Consider the following 20,224-nt stretch of genomic DNA (forward strand, 5'->3'; position numbering starts at 1 on the left):
TTGAGGAAAATGGAGAAGTGCACACCCTTAGGGACGTACAGGCAAGGTGGATTAGCCATGGGGAATGCAGGGTTACAGGGTAGGGGTAGTGGGGTGGATCTGGATGGGATGCTTTTTGGTGGTTGGTGTGGACTTGTTGGGCCGAATGGTCCGTTCCACGTCGTAGGGATTGTATGATTCTAATAGTTTTGTTAGTTAATTTCTAACCCTTGTCCACCTTCTAATTGAAGGCTGTGATTATATGTTGGTTAATGTAACAGGATTAGAAATCAATAAGCCTGGAGAAATACTCCAGAATTTTAAATGAATAATCCAGACAATGTAATCTCAAATCCTATTATGGCAGTTTGAGAATTAAAATTCAGTTTTTAAAAATCTATAAACAAAATGTTACTGGTAAATGTGTCTGAAATGTTGCTCAGGTTGTCTTCCAGGGAAGAAAATCTATTATTTATATCTAGACTGACGACCATGTACCTTCAGTTTTTAGATCAGAGTGGTGCTGGAAAAGCACAGCAGGTCAGGCAGCATCCGAGCAGCAAGAAAATCAACATTTTGGCCAAAAGCCTTCATCAGGACTACAATGTACCTTCAGTTGCACATTCAATCTTAACTGTCTTCAAACATGATTGAAAATGCCACGTACGTTTATTCGACTGCTACATGTAATGATTCAAGAAGAATCCCACCCAATTCTCGGGGTGACTAAGCTTTTCTGCAACTTGTGCACCAAAAGCATATATTTTCAGTCTTCCAGCAATTCTTCCCCCCACTCCCTCTCACTGTCTATGAAGTATCTCGGTTTTTTTTTTAACGCATTTATTTGTACAGCTAACATTCTGACTTCTACTTGAGCTGGTCTCGTGGTGCCCGATTCATACTGACTTCAATATAACTTTTGTTTTTGCAGGCAAGTAGTCCAACAGGTACAGCTCCCAGGAGCCAGTCACGTACATCTGTTAGCCTGTCTACTCAGGATATTTGCAGGTATGAGAGTTTCGGCAGTTCGTTAGTGATAATTGATGGTTAAGTATCACTTTGAATTACCTCTATCTCTTTGTGTCTGTTTATCTCTAGTCTGAGTCTCAGCTTGTCTTCATTATATTTCAGTTGATTTTTTTTCTGTTTCATCAGTATTTGATGACTGTTTTATATTATTACTAATTCATTTTGTTTTCACTTCTTTTGCCATGTCTGTCATGTTCTCCCTTCATCTTCTCTACTTTCCGCTTTCCCAACTTTGCATGCTGTGCTTAGATCTACTGCCCGTTGTGAAGATGGTGACACATATTCAGCTCCTGTCACGATGCTCAGCAATCACAGCAGGGATTCTGGTAAGAAACATGTAAAGAGAAGAATCAAAAAGCAAAGAAAACTCTGTGAAAGATGCGAGCATTTGCACGTTCACGCCAAACCTCCCGAAAAGCAGTCCGGGTCTTCTTGCGCAAAAATAAATGGATTCCGTAGGAATGATTCTGATTCATCATCAGATGAACATCACTGGGCTCAAGTCAGAAGAAGAAATTTCAATAGAATGAGGGCTTCTAGACAGAGCCGAAGGAAAAGCAACTCTCTCGGAGAATTGGAGAAAAATGCAGGTAGGACTCTTCCGGCCCTCCACTCGATGGACTCTGAAAATGATTGGGATAAGATGAAGATTAATCCGCTTCCCAATCAAGCAATAATCCGAGAAAGCAAAAGGAGGTCTCACAAGGAGGCGTCTTCAATATCCTTTGTTGACACAAAGAATTGTTCACAGACATTTGAACAAAGCAAAGGAATTTCCATTAAAAAGGATCCTGAAAATTCTTCTTCCTTTGAAGATGAAGATTTTATGAAAGATTTTACTGGTCAGAAAGGTACCAGTAGAGTGTTCGAAGGTGGAACAGCTATCAACCCAGAATCTCATGGGAGTGCTAGTCCTACCCAACGTCAGACTTTAGATGATTACCGTGATGATGGGGAAGTCTGCAGGTTGGTCTATAACCACTAATGAAAGCCAATGTTTGCATAACATGCAATGTTAAAAATATGCTCAAACTATATTTTTCATCCACAGATTAATCAGTTTGCTTCATATGGTACATGACTATTGTATTTGTATCCCATTAATTGTAACTATCGAAAAATGTCGGGATAGATTTTAGAATATTTATGGATATTACAAAGTCAAATATATTGATGTCTGCAAACTAAATTATACAAATTAGTTTTACATATTTGGTTCACGTAATTAGTCTCTGTTTAATACAAATCCCTATATACTAATTCTTGATGTGGAAAGAATAAAATAATCTTAATCATTGAAGAATTTCTTATGTAGAAGTCAAATTGTCTGAAATAATACAATTTAGATTAGAGAAATATTGATAAATTGAATAGTTACTATCTGAAAGGTGACTATATGACTTGAGATACATAAAGTTGAGGGGAAAACATCTGTCAAAAACGCACGCATGTAAAAGCTTAAGAGCAAATGAATCAAAGGGTTTTTACTTGGGGTGAAGTAGTGATTTTGACTGCTAACATGGATTCAATTTGACAGGTGAGTTAGTTATGTACCATTTCACAAAGATTTACACTTCTACATACCAATTAGAAAATGCAAAAGTAATTCTTATAGTTCCAGATGTTAGAAGGTTACAATCCAAATCAGATGACACTTCAATGATTTTTTTTTCTCTCTGTAGAAAGCAATCTGTGATGTTGCTCATTTTAGTCCTAAAATGTAATTTTCATTCTTGAATGCTGAATTTATGGAAGTATCCTCCAAAATAAATATCTGATTTTTTTTTTCACTTTTTATTCATGTTATTATTTACCCCTTCCACTTTGTTTTTTTTCCTCCTGAAATAATTTAAGATTTATTTATTTGTAACTTATGACAGGATGCAAGCTGAGCAGCATCCAGGTCAACTCAATGGCTTCACTTGCACTCTGTTACGTCAGGGGCATTGCCTTAGCATCATTGTGTCATAGGACATTGGGATCTGATGGCTGCCATTAATACCACCATGGTTTGGAGCTGCCGGTGTTGGACTGGGGTGTACGAAGTTAAAAATCACCCAACACCAGGTTATAGTCCGACAGGTTTAATTGGAAGTATTGCTCCTTCATCAGTGCTTCCAATTAAACCTGTTGGACTATAACCTGGTGTTGTGTGACTTTTAAATTAGTACCACCATCTCGCTGATTACTGAAGCCACAACTCCCAGGCCCTATGTATTGGCAATGTTGGAGTTCACTTGCCCCTCAGACCACTGCCTGCCTAATAAACTGCCCTCGGAAGCTACAAAAGTGCTTCGGAGGAGAAAAGAAACACTGACACCGGGGCTACTTCAGTTTTCTGAGCAGTTTGGTAGAGCTCAGGGATCTAAATGTCTCATAATCTGTTCCTCAGCTAACATTTAGAAAAAGCATAAGAATACATTTTAAAGTATGCACTTAAAGGGAAATATATGTGAGGAAAGAAATTTCTTCTTTGCAGTTCACTGCATTTAAATAGTGTGATCTGATAACCCCGATTAAAAGAGGGCATTAGTGATCAGTGAGGGGAAATGGTATGCACCCTACTCTGAGATGCATTTAATCCGATAGCCGACCCTTGTTAGAAACCAGAAATGAATGTCCGTGCCAAAATGTCAGCCGGTTTCGTAACAGTTTCTACCCCACTGTTGTTAGAATACTGAATGGACTCATAAACTCTTAACATTCGCCTGTATCTGTGCTTTCGTTTTTGCTGCTGTTTACCTATTATTTACTTATCTAGGCTACTTAACTCTGTGATCTGCCTGTATTGCTCACAAGACAAAGCTTTTCACTGTGTCTCGGTACACATGACAATAAATTCAATTCAATTCACAGTGACCAGGGGTGTGGGGTGCAGCACCTTTGCTGACAAGGTCACAGACATCAGTGGTCATGAAAGACTGTACAGAACTGCTTTAGTACCTTTATATGTATATAAAGATCTCTTATGAATAAAGTATATTTTTGAAATAAAAAAGATCATTGGCTCAAAGTTGCTGAGTTTGAGTCTGAGCTTCAAGCACTATGATACAGCAGGGAGGCAGAGAGAGTTACCTGACGTTGTGTTTCAGGAGGTGGTCACATATCTTGGGTTAACTACCTCAAATTCAGTCAGTTGTCCGGGACAGGAGAATGCGACTATGAAAGAGGCAGATTTACAAATTCGGGAAATCGTGCTGAAGGTGCGTCAGCCCTTGAGCTTGTCTACAGGTTTGAGATTCCTGCTGCCTGTGTGGTTGAGAGCAGGGATCGTAGGGAGGAAGAGTAGAACTGAGTAGTTGTAATCAGGGATAGTATAGTCAGGGGGATATATGCTGTTCTATGTGGACAGGATTAAGAGTCCCAAAGGCCATGTTGACTGCCTGGTGCCTAGGTTTGGGCTTTGTCATCTGGGTAGCAGAGGATTTTGGAGTGGGAGCTGAAATAAACCATTGTCATGGTCCATGTAGATACCAATGATACATGCAGAGGAAAGAGGTTCTGCTGAGGGAATATGAGCAGCTAGAGGCAAAATTAAAAGGCAGAACAAAAGAGATGATAAGCTCTGGATTACAACCTGAGCCATGAGCAAGTAGCACAGGGTCAACAAGATTAAAGAAATAAACACTTGGCTCAAAGATTTGTGTGGGAGAAATGGGTTTGAATTCATTGGACATTAGTGTCACCTCTGGGGAAGGAGGAACTGATGGGATAGGCTCATGCTGGGACCAGAGTCCTGGTCAATCACATAACTAGGGTTTTATGCTAAATACTGGGAGTTGGGGTTCAGTTGCCCGTTAAAAATGAACACCTAACTATTCTAATTCCATTTTACAGCACTTGGTGCCTAACCTTGGATGCCTTGGCATCTCAAATGCACATATAAATACTTCTGAAAGGTTGTGTGGGTTTCTGTTTCTGGTACTTTTGCAGGCAATGAGTTCCAGATTCCTGCCACCGTCTGGGTGAGAGAATCTTTCCTCATATCCCCTCTAAACTTTCTGCACCTGCCCTTAAATCTTTGCCCCTGATCATTGATGTCTCCACCAAAGGGAAGTGTTATTTCCTGTGTTCAGTTGCATTGAAAAATATCGACAAAGCTACAAGAGGGTCTCACCAAAGTTATTAAAATTTCAAAAACAAGTAATGACACACAGTATGAGAAAAAGCAACTTCAAGCATGGTAGATAAGGGGACAACTATGAACAGGACGAAGTTAATGCAAGACTGAAGATGTCGTACTTAAATGCTTGCAGGATATGAAGCAAGACAACTGAGTTTGTAGCACAGATTGAAAGTGACAGGTACCATGTTGTGGGTATCACAAGAGACATGGCTACAAGTGGATCAGTGTTGGGAACTAAATATCTAGGGATACATGTCCAATCAAAGGCCAGGTAGATGGGCAGAGGCAGCAGTTTGTCTTGCTGGTAAGAAATGAAATTAAATGAATAGCAACGAGTGATATGGAGTCGGAAGGTGTAGAATCGGTGTGGGTAGAGTTGAGGAACTGCAAAGGACAAAAGACCCTGATAGGAATTATGTACAGGCCTCTTAACAGTAGTTAGGATGTGGGGAAGAAAATAATTCAGGAGTTAGAAAAGGCTAGTAAGGAAGGGACTTTTTCAGTAACCTTGGGGGACTTCGATATGCAGGTGGACTTGGGAATTCGGATCCGTTCTCAAGAAAAGGAATTCATGGAAATGTCTACGAGATGGTTTTGCTTGGAGCGGCTTATGGCAAAGTACAGGCATTGGTAGTGATCTTTCAGGAATCACTGGAGTTAGGGAGCATCCCAGAGAACTGGAAAATGGCTAATGTAACATCCCTATTTAAAAAGGGAGGTGGAAGACTGGAAACTAAAAGCCAGTTAGTTTGACCTTGGTCGTTGGGAAGATGTTTGAATCCATTAGAGTACTTGGAAGTGCGTGGCAAAATAGGGTTTAGTCAGCACAGCTTTGTCACAGCAAGGTTATGCCTGAAGAATCTGTCAGAATTCTTTGACATAACAAGCAAGTTAGACAAAGGAGAGCCGGTGGGCATGGTCTGTTTGGATTTCCAGAAAGGCTTTGACAAGGTGCTGCATGCACAGGAGGCTGCTAAATAAGATAAGAACCCATGGTTTTGGGGCAAGGTACTGGCATGGACAGAGGATTGGTTGACTGGCAGAGGCAGAGAATAAGGATAGAGGGGTCTTTTTCAGGATGGAAGCTATTGACTAGTGGAGTTCCCCACAGATCTGTATTGGGACCACAACTATTCACTTTATACGTTAACGATCTGGACCAAGGAACTGAGAGCATTGTTACTACTGAGTTTGCAGATGACACAAAGATGATCTTGGGCAGGCAAGGAGAGTGGGTAAAGAGGTGGTAGATCATGGGATCCCTACAGTGTGGAAGCAGGCCATCCAGACAATCCTCCCACTGAACATCCCACCCAGACCAAACCTCTCCTACTCTATCCCTGTAACCCTGTATCCCATGGCTAATCCACCTAACCTACACATGCCTGGGCAGTATGAGCAATTTAGCTTGGCCAATCCACCTAACCTGCACATCTTTGGACTGTGGGAGGAAACCGGAGCACCCGGAGGACCCCCACGCAGATACGGGGAGAATGTGCAAACTCCACACAGACAGTCACCCGAGGCTGGAATCAAACTTGAGTCCCTAGCGCTAACCACTAAACCACTGTGCCGCCCTGATGGAATACAAAGTGTATTCCAAGTTAAAAATCACACAACACCAGGTTATAGTCCAACAGGTTTGTTTGGAAGCACTAGCTTTCAGAGCGCTGCTCCTTCATCAGGGAGCTGTGGAGCAGGATCATAAGACACAAGTTATAGCAAACATCACAGTGTCATGCAACTGAAATGATATATTGAACAAATCTAGATTGCTGTCAAGTCTTTCATCTTTTAAAATGGTTTGAAGGTTTCGGTTCATTAATATGTAAATTAACCAAAACCTGCAGCCCATTCTTAAAGATGAAAGACTTGACAGCAATCTAGGCTTGTTCAATATATCATTTCAGTTGCATGATACTGTGATGTTTTGCTATAAATTCTGTGTCTTATGATCCTGCTCCACAGCTCCCTGATGAAGGAGCAGCGCTCTGAAAGCTAGTGCTTCCAGTTAAACCTGTTGGACTATAACCTGGTGTTGTGTGATTTTTAACTTTGTCCACCCCAGTCCAACACTGGCACCTCCACATCAGCGTGCATTTAAGACAGAGAGAGGTTTTTGATTGGTAAGGGAATTAGCGATTACAGGGGGGAAGACAGGCGAATGGAGTTTAGAAACCTATCATGATCGAGTGGCAGAGCAGATGCAATGGGCCGAGTGTCCTGAATCTGCTCCTATATCTTATGGGCATTGTTTTCCTCCTCGTGCTTGGGGTTCTACCCTTTCTTGCTGAGGAAGTTATGGCTTATCACCAGTGGGTCCAATATCGGGCCTTCTTTCTCCCATTGTCAGTTGGAGCCTTATTTCTTAGCAGCTGGTTGAACAAATGTTCTTGACATCTTTTCCCTCCTATTTTTCTGCCCTTCAATGCAAAAAGTCTTGTCACCATTAAAAAAATCTTTACACTGAATATCATTTTCTCAGCCATCTCTTAAGTGCCAGAGATTTGCCTTGCTCAGCCATTTAAATATATGAAGAAAAACGAGGATCCCATTACTGACCCCTGGGAACACACCAAAAATATTCCACCAGTCTGAAAAATAAGCATTAACCATTACTCTCTGGTTCCTATTCGTCAGCCAATTGTGGACCCATATTCTACTGACACTTTTATTTCATGATATATAACTTTCCCCACAAGGCTGTAGTGTGACATTTTATCAAACATCTTCTGAAGTCCATGTGCACCACATCAACAAAATTACCCTCATCAAACCTTTCTGTTACCTCTTCCAAAAAACTCCAAGTTAGGCAAACACAATATCCCATTTTGAAATCCATACTGACTTCTCTTAATCAACATACCATTTTCCGTGTAACTGTTGAATCTATCCCGAATAATTGCACTGAGAAGCTTCCACGCTATTGAAGTTAGACTGATTGGCCTATAATTGTTGGGTTTATCCTTGCAACCTTTCTTGAATAAGACCATAATGTTTACAATTTTTCAGTTGTCTTGCACGTCCCTGGGTCCAGGGAAGACTGAAAGACTGTGATCAGTGCCTCTGCAATCATAAAGTTATTAGATGTATGACTCATCCAGTCATTGAGATCTACAGTAATGAAAACGACCCTTTGGTCATTCGAGTCTGTGCCCGTTAAAAATGAACACCTAACTATTCTAATTCCATTTTACAGCACTTGGTGCCAACCTTGGATGCCTTGGCATCTCATGCACATATAAATACTTCTGAAAGGTTGTGTGGGTTTCTGTTTCTGGTACTTTTGCAGTTTCAGCATAACCTCCCTGTTCTTAAACTCTGAACCTCAGCTAATAATGTCAAGTATTCCACTTATGCCCGCCAAGGTCCCTCTAATCCTCTGTGCTTCCCAGGATCCTTCCGTTCATCGTATATTCCCTTGCCTTCCTTGTCCTGCCCAAGTGCATCACCTCATAACTACTTGGGTTGAACTCCATTTGCAACAGATCACCCCATCTATATCCTCCTGCAATCTAAGGCTATCCTCATCTGCATTTACAAGCCCTCCAATGTTCCTATCATCTGTGAACTTACTGATAAATCCCACTGCCTTGTGACCTTTTACAACAACTGTGGGTGGCACGGTGGCACAGTGGTTAGCACTGCTGCCTCACAACCCGGGTTCAATTCCCACCTCAGGCGACTGACTGTGTGGAGTTTGCACCTTCTCCCCGTGTCTGCGTGGGTTTCCTCCGGGTGCTCCGGTTTCCTCCCACAGTCCAAAGATGTGCAGGTCAGGTGAATTGGCCATGCTAAATTGCCCATAGTGTTAGGTAAGGGGTAAATGTAGGGGTATGGGTGGGTTGCGCTTCGGCGGGTCGGTGTGGACTTGTTGGGCCGAAGGGCCTGTTTCCACACTGTAAGTAATCTAATCTAATCTAAACTGTCTATCCAACACTTCCTCCTTATCAATTTTGAACCCTTCTAGTCACAGCGTTCCCATCTTTGTCACTATGGCATGGGTAGGATCTCCCTCTTTCGGTAAAGACCGATGCAAAGTATTCATTTAACACATTAGTCATGCCTCTTTCCTCCGGTTATAAAACCATCTTTGGTCAATAATCGACCCTACTCTTCCTGTTACCACTCTATTACTAGTGATATGCTTTTCAAAAACTTGGGGACACCCTTTTATGCTGGCTGCCAATCCTTTCCTCATCATTCCCCTTTGTTTCTCATACTTGTTTCTACACTTCCCATCTGAACATTCTCAATTTTATTTTCTGCCTGTCATAAGCAGAACCTTGTATCTCTTGATTTATTTGTTCTACCCTTCCCACTCAAGGAACTATACTTTGATTCTACCCAAACTGTCTCCTCCTTGATAGTAGCCCATTATTCAGTCATTGTTTCTTTTCTGCCAACCTCACATTCCAGTCAATCCTACTCAGCTCTGCTCTTGCCCTCTTGAAATACATTCTCTGACAATTGATGCTTTCCTACTCTGCATTATTACGTATCATTCTCCCCAATATTCTAAACTTTACAGTTCAATGATCACAGTTTCATGAATGTTTCACTACTGACACTTGTTACTCTTGGCCTAACTCATTTCTAAGAAGCAGATCTTACATTTCATCCTTTTCTTATACTGGAAACATGCTGCTGTAGGAATCTCTCCTCTACAAAACTGGGGCAGCACTGGGGCTCAGTAGTTAGCACTGCAGCCTCTCAGCGCCAGGGTCCCAGATTCGATTCTGTGTGGAGTTTGCACATTCTCCCCGTGTCTGTGTGGGTTTCCTCCGAGTGCTCCGGTTTCCTCCCACAGTCCAAAGATGTGCAGGTCAGATGAATTGGCTATGCTAAATTGCCCATAGTGTTAGGTGCATTAGTCAGAGGGAAATGGGTCTGGGTGGATTACTCTTTGGAGGATCGGTGTGGACTGGTTGGGCCAAAGGGCCTGTTTCCACACTGTAGGGAATCTAATCTTACACAGAAGGAGGCTATTCTGCAGTTTGTGTCTGTACTGGCTGAACAAGAACTAGCCTTTCATTCTTCTCCCACCTTCCAGCCCCTGGTCTGTAGCCTTGCTGTTGCAGCATTTCAGATATAAATCCAGGTCCCTTTTAAACATTGAAGATCTCTACCTCCATCACCAAACTGAACATTCAATCCCAGACATCATCCATCCTCTGGGTGAAAAGATTTATGCTCATGTCCACTCTCATCCTACCACCAATCACCTTAACTCTATGCCCTCTGACAGTTGATCTCTCCATTAGGGAAATAGGGCTTTCCTGTCTACTCTATCTCCCCACCTTATAACTATGTACACTTCAATCAACCCACCCCCAGCCTCTGTTCTAAGGAAAACAAACCGAGCTCTATCCAATCTTTCCTTATTGTTGCATTTCTCAAATTCTTGATATATTTTTTCTCGAGCTCATTTGCACTTTCCCCACAGCCCTTTCTGTAATGTGATGACCAGGACTGTCAAACCAGTGTTTTATACAGTCCCAGCATTGCATCCCTGCTTTCTATACCTTATCCAATAAACAAAAGCTATCTTCACCACCTTATCTATTATGTTGCACATTCAGGGATGTGCAGATGTGCATTCCAAAGACTCCCACTTCCTCTTTATACCAAATGTGAAGCATTTTGTACTGTACAAGAAGGAAATTATAGATTGGTAAATGGGGTTTTGATTGGTAGAGATATTATCATGGACAATGCATGAGTTAGATGATGACTGACAGTTCACTATCAAGCTTGTTTCAATTTCAACCAGGCTAGTTGACTCTGGTCACAGTTTTGCCATGATGGATGACCTAGAGAATGGCTATCTCTATTTTGTTTAGTTGAAACAGGTGCAGCGAGTGTACGTTTTCTTTCTGTCTGCTAAAAACAGGACACTATGTATTAATATATCTAGCTTCTAGTATCCATAAGTATAACACACTGCAAAACCGATAGCAAACTTAAATTGGTGTTCAATACAATTCTTCGAACACGCAGACTAATTTCCTGTCGAATTTTCATAAATGCAAAAATTCTGCTCTTGTAAGGCTGACTGGGAAATCTTAGACTAATAACCAAATTCCTTCACAGCTATTTTGTAGTATTTCTATAAACTCTGCTAGCAATCTTTTGTTTAGATTTTAGTTCTGTTTCAGTATTTTCACTTGTCATTATGACCCACCTTGATGCTGTACCTTCCTAATTGAATATTATGCAAAAAGATTTCCTTCATAATGTTATGTCATTTTGAAGGCATTTGAATTAATGTTTTTCTGTGCATAGTCTGAGTGAGGACCAGATGGAGTTATGGAATCGGTTGAATGGCAATTCTAATGATTTCACTGGATAATCACAATTCTGTGGATCAAGACAATGTTGCATACTTACTGCGACAAACATTGCACAATTACAGATATAATTTTAATTGTGGTGTTTACCCATTTGAAAGAAAATAGTCCTGTGGGTAAACACCTACGATCAAGGGGCACAATTGGGCCAAGATTTTAAATGTTTCTGACAATATCTGAAAGGGTGATTGAGTCATAAACTCTTGAAACATGTAAGCAGTATTTGGCTATTTAATTGTGTTGACTCAGCCTCAGGCTTATGGGTAAAATCTGGAAAATGGGTTTAGCGTAGTCAGATCTGTATTGACCAGCATGGACATGATGGGTCAAATGGCCTCCTTTTGCACATCTTGAGTCTAAGACGCCTGGCTGTTATAGAAGGAAATGGGTAAACAATGCGAATTATTGTTTGTTTCTCATCTCACCCTGATATTACTGCCAATAGAGAGTGACAGTGTGTTATCCAGTTCTGACAAAAATGACACTAGGCAGATTAAAGGGAGTTTTACCTTGAGATTAAAGGAGTAGCTGAAGGACTCCTATTGGGCAATTTGGATAAAAGACAACCATTGAGCCAAATGTAATTAAACTATACTATTCATTTTGATTGGAAACTACTCCCCGTTCTCAATGAATGATATAACTTAGGCTGGCCTATTTACTGGTGATCAATGCCAGACCACGAGGTTCTCACATACTTTTGTGGCCTTTCTTTCTCTTCTCAGGATCTGCCACTGTGAAGGAGATGATGATAGTCCACTCATCACACCTTGCCGTTGTACAGGAACGTTGCGTTTTGTACACCAAGCCTGCCTACACCAGTGGATCAAGAGCTCTGACACGCGCTGCTGCGAACTCTGTAAATATGACTTCATAATGGAGACAAAACTCAAACCACTGCGGAAGGTACACCCTCCAGAAATTAACCACCTGGTTTTATTTGTAAAACTGAAGAGTTTGCCAAAAGGTTTGCATCTTAAAAATGGAAATGCATTCTGATATTATTGCCGTTTTTATACGAATAACAAAGCCAATTCACAGAATGCAACATGAAATATGTTTGAAATTCCTATCTGCATTTTACCAATAGCTTTAATCGATCGATATAATCTTAAGCATCTGTTATGAGCAAGTTCAGTTTAGCTCTGCTCAAATTGGGGTGACTATTAATTGCGGTATCATAGGTTTGTTTTTAAATCAGTCGAGGCTGCTTCTCCCCTCCCCTACAAGTTCACCATTTTTATAAATTCTTTCACAGGGCGTGGTGTCATGGCAAAGCCAATGATTGTTGTCCATCACTAACTTCCCTTGGGAAGAGATGGGGAACCACTATGAACATATGAACATTAAATGTAGGAACAGGAGCAGCCCGTTTGACCCCTCAGGACTGTTCCACCATTTAATTGAATTGTGGCTGACCTGACTGTGTAACACCTCGGTTTTGCATTCTTGCCATCCCTAATAGCGTTTCACCATTTGCTTGTCAAGAATCGTTCAACCTTCGCCTTGGGAATATTCAAATTCTCCGCTTCCACTGTTTTTTTTTGTAGAAGAAAGTTCCAAAGACTTAGAACCCAATTGGAGAAAAGCTTCATCTTATCTCTGTCTTAAGCGGTGACTCCTTATTTTTAAAACCGGGATCCCTCATTTGATACTTCCCCCCCCAAAGAGAGAACACCAACTCTATATTCACCTGTCAGGCCCCCTCAAGATGTTGTGATTCAAACAAGACATCACTTACTGATATAAACTCCACAGGATACGAGCCCAACCTGTCCCTACTTTTCTTATAAGAAAACCCTGTCATTTCAGCCATCAGTCTGGCCAACATTCTCTGAATGCTTCCAGTGCACTTCCACTCTTCCTGAAATAAGGAAACCAATACTGTTCCTTATTTAGTCTTAACAGTGCTACGTATAAGTGAAGACTAACCTCTCTTATTTTGTATTCAGTCCCCCCGGCAATAAATGTGATCATTTTATTAGGTTTTCTAATTACTTGCTGTATCTGCGTTTCATACCATTTATATATCCAGTCCAGTCCAGTTTCTGGTCAATTGTAACCCGCAGAAAATTGGTGGTGGGGGATTCAGCAATGGGAATGCCAGGGACAGATAGGAAATAGGAACAGGAGTACGCCCTTCAGCCCCTTGAGACTGTTCTGCCATTCAGTGAGGTCATGGCTGATTTGTGGCCTAACTCCTAATTGCCTTTGACCCATATCGCATAATACCTTTGCTTAGGAAAAAATGATCTGTCTCAGATTTAAAGTTAACAATTGTTCTAGCATCAACTACCATTTGTGGAAGAGAGTTCAAAACCACTACCACCCTTTTTGTGTTTCCTAATATCTCTCTTTAATGTTCTGGCCTTAATTATTAGACTATCCCACCTAGTTCTAGAATGTATCCTGTCTTTATCTGTTAGTATCTTGAAAACTTCAATGAGACCACCTCTTAACCTTCTAAATTCTGGAGAAAACAGGGGTAAATTGTATAATCTCTCTTCATAACCTAATCGCTGAAGTCCATGTATCATTTTTGTGCACCTCCAAGGTTAGTATATCCTTCCTAAGGCACAGATCTGCTCAAAATACTCCAAGTGGGATCTAATCAGGATTTTGTACAGATACAACATGACTTCTGCATCTTTGTACTCCAATTCTCAAGATATAAATTGTAAGACTGTCTAGTTTATAATGTTGAACATAAGACACTACCCTGACTTCCTTCAACATGCCATGGTCCACCTTCTTTACAGGAGTTAAGACTCAAGTGGAGAGCTTGCCAACAAATTCACATTGATCTCAATTTTTCTTGGGCTTCTTGATTCCATAAGCAGATAAAAGGTCAAAGGCAATCATGATCACCTCACTTCTGGAGTTCAGCTCTTTCAGTCCACATTTAGTCCAAGGTTACAATGCAGTCAAGAGCTGAGTGGCCCTGGTGGAAGTCAAACTGAGGATCAGAGAGCAGGTTCTTCCTGAATAATGCCTATTGAGTGTATTGTCACTTTGCTAATAAGAATGGACGGGTGGGCATAATTGAGCACATTGTCACGTGGAAGGAATATGAGGACGTTGTCAGGTAGGTACCGATGTTGACGCTGTTCTGGAACAGCTTGATAAAGGTGCAGCTAGTTATGGAGAGCATGTCAACAGTGCTTTTGCTGGAATGTTTTCAGAGTATTTGAGATATCCAATGTCTTCAGCCATTTCCTGATAATACACGGAGTGAAGCAAATTAGTTGAAGCTTAGTAATGCAGGTGACCTCAGGAAGAGGCTGAGATGAATTTCAGGTGAAAGGTGGTTGCAATGCTTTAACTTTATCTTCTGCATTAGTCTGTTCGGCTTCCCCATCATTACAAAGAGGGATGTATGTGAGCCTCTTCCTCCTGTTAGTTGTTTAATTGTCCATCACTATTCAAGACCGGATGTGGCAGAGGTACAGAGGTTAGATCTGATCCATTAATTTTGGGATCACTTAGCGGTGTATACAAATTGCTGCTTCAGATATTTGGCATGCAAGTGATGTGGCTTCACTGGGTTGACACCTCATTTTTTAGATATGCTCAGCATTCCCGCCTACACTCTTCCTTGAAGTGGGAGTTGATACCCTAGCTCGATGGTAATGGTAAAGCGGGCATAGATTGGCCAAGAAATTACAGACTATGGTTCAATACAGTTATAAAGTCATAGAGATGTACAGCATGGAAACAGACCCTTCGGTCCAACCCGTCCATAGCCTACAGCACTCTATGGATGCCAATGTTGCTAGATCTGGTTGGATGAGAGGGTGAACATTACCAGGATTTAAAATAGAATATCTTTTATTGTCATGTGCACTCAAGTTCAGAAGGGCAGGACTACAATGAAATATTTACAATGTAGTTTCTCATGGCGCCATCTTAGATACAAAGTACCTAGAGACAAATCTTAGCTACTTGGAGATAATGAGGACTGCAGCTGCTGAAGAGTCAGAGTCGATAAAGTGTGGAGCTGGAAAAAGCACAGCAGGTCAAGCAGCATCAGAGGAGCAGGGAGTCGGTGTTTCAGGTCGGAACCTTTCATCAGGAGGGGGAAGGGAGCTGAAAAATAGAGGGAGGGGATGGGGCTGGCAGAAAGCTAGGTGGGCGCAGGTGGGAGGTGATTGTGATAGGTTGGTGGGAAGGTTGGAGCGGATAGATGGGAAGGAAAGTGGACAGGTAGGCTCAGGTTAAGGGGGTGGGGTGGAGAGGGTAGGCTGGGCCTGGGATGAGGTGGGGAATGGGGAGATTTGGAAGCTGGTCAATTCTATGCTCAGGCCACATCTGCTCCCAGGATGAGCGATTCCATTCCAGGACATCCCATATGTCATCCTACTTCAAGGACCACAATTTCCTCTCCCCTGTGCGGAAATGAGGACTGCAGATGCTGGAGATTAGAGTGGTGCTGGAAAAGCACAGCAGGTCAGGCAGCATCCGAGGAGCAGGAAAATCAACAAAAGCCCTTCATCAGGACACTCTCCCTGTGATCAGCATGTCCTCCATTTTCCACATCTCTACCTTCAATCCTCCACCCAACCCAACCACAACAAGGTTAGAGTCCCCCTAGTCCTCACATTCCACCTCACCAATCTCTAAATCCAGTGCATCATCCTCTGACCAATATGATATTTCTCTCTCCACCCCTATCCACTTTTCGCAACACACACACACACACACACCCCAAAGAATCATTCCAAGTCCGGCAGAGATTTGCCTCCAACCTGATGTATTACATCGGTTGCTCCCGATGTGGTCTCCTCTACATCGGAGAGACCGATGCGAACTTGGGGACCAGTTCAGGGAAGATCTGTGGTCTGTACACTCCAATCAACCCCACCTTCCTGTTGCCGGGCATTTCAACTCCCCCCAATGACACGTCCGTCCTGAGCCGCCTCCACTGTCAAAATAAGGCCCCACATGAACTGGAGGAAGAACACCTCATCTTCCACCTTACAACCGCATGGCTTTAACATAGAATTCACCAACTTCCAAATCCCCCACCTCACCCCAGGCCCAGCTCTCCATCTCCACCCCAACCTTAACCTGACCTTACCAGTCCCATCTTCTTTCCCACCTATCCTCTCCACCCTTCCCACTGACCAATCACTATCACCTCCCACCTGCATCACCATCCCACATAACTTTCCCCCAGCCCCACCCCCTCCCTCTATTTATTTCCCACCCTCCTTACCCCTCCCTATTCCTGCTGAAAGGTTCCGACCTGAAATGTTGATTCCCCTGCTCCTCTGCTAACGCTTGTCATGCTGTGCTTTTTCCAGCTCCACCCTTAATCGACAAATCTTAGATACAAAAAGAGGAATAAAAAATAAAATGGTGTTAGAGTATATTTAACAGTGCAGCTGATCTCCTGGCTGGGTTTGCACTTAGTAAGAAGTCTTTCTAATATCATTTCAGTGCCAGTGTAAATATAGGGCAAAAAGTAGTTGGGAAGCTCATGACCATCTCATCTCAACATCATAGGGAGTAACAGAACCCGTCTTAAGCAGGGTTAATCCAGCTATCAGAAGTCTAAGCTTCCTGTGCTTGTCGATATACATCTGCAGCCAAAATCTTTCACCGATTCCCGCCGCAGGCAACTGACTGTGTGGAGTTTGCACATTCTCCCCGTGTCTGCGTGGGTTTCCTCCGGGTGCTCCGGTTTCCTCCCACAGTCCAAAGATGTGCGGGTTAGGTGAATTGGCCATGCTAAATTGCCCCATAGTGTTAGGTGTAGGGGAATGGGTCTGGGGTGGGTTGCTCTTCGGAGGGTCGGTGTGGACTGTAGGGAATCTAATCTAATCTACTCCTATCAGATGTGATTTGGAGGTGCCAGTGTTGGACCGGGGTCTACAAAGTTTTTAAAAAAAAACACACAACACCAGGTTATAGTCCAACAGGTTTAATTGGAAGCACTTGCTTTTGGAGCGCTGCTCCATCATCAGGCGGTTGTGGAGGACACTTCCAATTAAACCTGTTGGACTATAACCTGGTGTTACGTGATTTTTAACTTTCTCCCATCAAAAGATTTGAACCAACAATTCCGTTGGTCTGCTTCTGTTGATCGGTGATGTAATGCTGCCCTCTTGTGTATTATGTGTATAGCTGCAGATCGATCTGAACAGGCAGAAACATGCAGGACATCATTTACTCAGGCGTGATGTGTGTTTTGCCTCCAGCTGGCTGTTTGTACACATACAGCAATGCTTATCTTTATTTCCTGTAACTTAAGAACTAGACATAGGTGACATGACACTGAAAAATCCCTTGGATGATATACCATAATACACTGATATAATGAGAATGCCTCTTAAAGGTATCCTGACATACTGGCTGAGAGGTAAAATAAATAAGGCCCATGTTACAAGTTGCGATACAAAGGATCAGTTACATTGCACAGAAATATGTTGGTAAACACCTACTGATGTACTTGCACCACTGGAGAGGTTTCCCAGCACCACGGTTGTAGACAGATTGCCTGCGCAACATATTCCTGAAGAAGCCCTCGTGCCCGAAACGTCGATTCTCCTGCTCCTTGGATGCTGCCTGACCTGCTGCGCTTTTCCAGCAACACACTTTCAGCTCGTGCCCAACATATCCAGGCAGGCAGCCAATCTAAATAATCAGGGCACAAATAATCTGGGTGGTTTCTCAGGGCTGGCTGCTGTCTGTTTGCAGCAACCTCCCAGCCACATGCAAAGGCCACATACGCACCCTGTATCAGATGAGGAGGAGCAGAAGCTCATCTCTTTCCTTCCTATGAGGTTTTTCCCATCACCTTCTCTAAGCTGTTCAGCCCCACGTATTTCCCTCAGTGGCACTGGCCAGGTTTCAGACACACTTGCTCGCTGCTTGGGCCTGCAAAATCTATATCCATCTGCCATCTTTAAAAGATTTGTCAGGCTAATTGCCTCAATGACAGAACATAGTTTCAATGAACTAAAGTGGTAGATGTGTCAGGAATTTGGGATCTTTAGGCATATGCAAATATATAAATGCTTCTGCATGTTTGATCTCTTTTATTTTTGGTCTGTAGAAAGTACACTTGGTCTTAAAAAGAATGATATGTGATTTGTTTTTCCAAACATAAACCTAAAACACAGAAAAAAAAATTCAGGCTTGTGGTGTCTTTATAAATCATGCTTCATCCTACATGCCCACTTATTGTCTGCAAATTGTAAGCTCAATGTGCTCCAAGTACTGTCCAACTCTCTTTTAAAAATATTTATGAAACAAACTCCCACCAATTTTGAGTCAAATGTTTAGATCCTGACAGCAATCTGAAGTAAAGTATTCCAGCAAAGCTGAGCACAAGCTGGAAAACAACACCTCATTTTCCGCTTGGGAAACCCTGCAGCCATCTTGAATCAACATAGAGTTCAATAATTTTAGGGCCTGAGCACCTTCTCCCATGTCCTTAGCCCAATCCTCACACACCAGGCCTTGTATTCATGTGGATTGCTTCTTTAAACAGCCCATTGTCAGCCACAAACAGTCCCCAGCGATTCATTCCCGCAGCTGACCCTCACCCACTCCTTTGAGTGTCCAACTCTTTTCTCTGGGCTCCATCAATACAGTTTTGTCACTGACCACCAGTCTACCAAAACAACAAATAAAGATCCTAAACACTGGCTCTGCTTTCTCTCACTAATGCTACCGGACCTGCTGAGTTTCTGTTTTTGTGAGCAATCTGCCAATCTAGACTCTAATCTGATATGCTTCACCTTATTTTCAAGCACTTAGCATTGCTGGAAGTCTCATATACCCACATTTCACGGCTTGGTAACTATGGGCGGCACAGTGGCTCAGCAGTTAGCACTGCTGCCTCACAGCGCCAGGGACCTGGGTTCAATTCCAGCTTCGGGTGACTGTGTGGAGTTTGCACATTCTCCCCGTTGCCTGCGTGGGTTTCCTCCGGTTTCTTCCCACAGTCCAAAAAAGATGTGCAGGTCAGGTGAATTGGCAATGCTAAACTGCCTGTAGTGTTAGGGGCATTAGTCAGGAGTAAATATAGGGTAGGGGAATGGGTCTAGGTGGGTTACTCTTTGGAGGGTCGGTGTGGACTTGTTGGGCCGAACGGCTTGTTTCCACACTAATCTACTCCAAGAGTAGTAGGGGCATGGGACACACTACCTTAAACAGTAGTAGACTTGCCAACTTTAAGGGCATTTAAATGGTCATTGAATAAACACATGGATGAAAATGGAATGATGTAGGATAGATTGGCTTCAGATTGGTTCCACAGGTCGGTGCAACATCGAAGGCCGAAGGGCTTGAATTACGCTGTAATGTTCTACGTTCTATTCAGTCATTGTCAGCCGTACTTTTGCAGGAGAAGATGGTACATAATAGAAGCCACGGGGATTAAAGCAAAGGGAAAGGGACGTGCCTACATGTTTTAACTCCAACTGGAGGAAACATATCTGCTCAAGAAATTCTTGAATCAAAATGCTAAAAATACTCAGCCGTACTGGCATGAGAAGAAAAAGAGTGGTGTTGCAGGTCTGTGACTCTTTGCCGGACACTACAACATGCCCTCAGATCTCCACCATCCATAGCATTTTAGTTTCACACAGATAAAGGCCTTCCGATCCTTCAAAAGGAACAATTGTGATGTCTACTCGTTCTATCAGTCATGCTTTCTTTCAAGGTGAAGTCGAGTGTGCCCATATCTGGGAAACCTAAACCTGTAAACCTAACACCATTATTTAGAAATGAG

The 20,224-nt window shown here is 42.5% G+C and overlaps 1 protein-coding gene across 5 annotated transcripts in view; it reads left to right on the forward strand.

Moving 5' to 3' along the window:
- The window catches only part of marchf1 (E3 ubiquitin-protein ligase MARCHF1), a 647,227-nt gene that overhangs the window by 527,563 nt on the left and 99,440 nt on the right, over positions 1 to 20,224 (forward strand). For 4 of the 5 annotated variants that reach the window (XM_043698895.2, XM_087976603.1, XM_043698912.2 and 1 more), the window contains 3 exons: positions 911 to 987; positions 1,258 to 1,974; positions 12,210 to 12,390. In XM_043698895.2, the coding sequence (XP_043554830.2) occupies positions 911 to 987; positions 1,258 to 1,974; positions 12,210 to 12,390 (975 nt within the window). The remainder of the gene's footprint in view (positions 1 to 910; positions 988 to 1,257; positions 1,975 to 12,209; positions 12,391 to 20,224) is intronic. The other variant, XM_087976661.1, reaches the window with a different exon arrangement.

Source organism: Chiloscyllium plagiosum, unplaced genomic scaffold (assembly GCF_037043375.1).
Source record: "Chiloscyllium plagiosum isolate Xiang-an unplaced genomic scaffold, Cpla_swu_hap1 HiC_scaffold_1, whole genome shotgun sequence".
Taxonomy (NCBI): Eukaryota; Metazoa; Chordata; class Chondrichthyes; order Orectolobiformes; family Hemiscylliidae; genus Chiloscyllium; species Chiloscyllium plagiosum.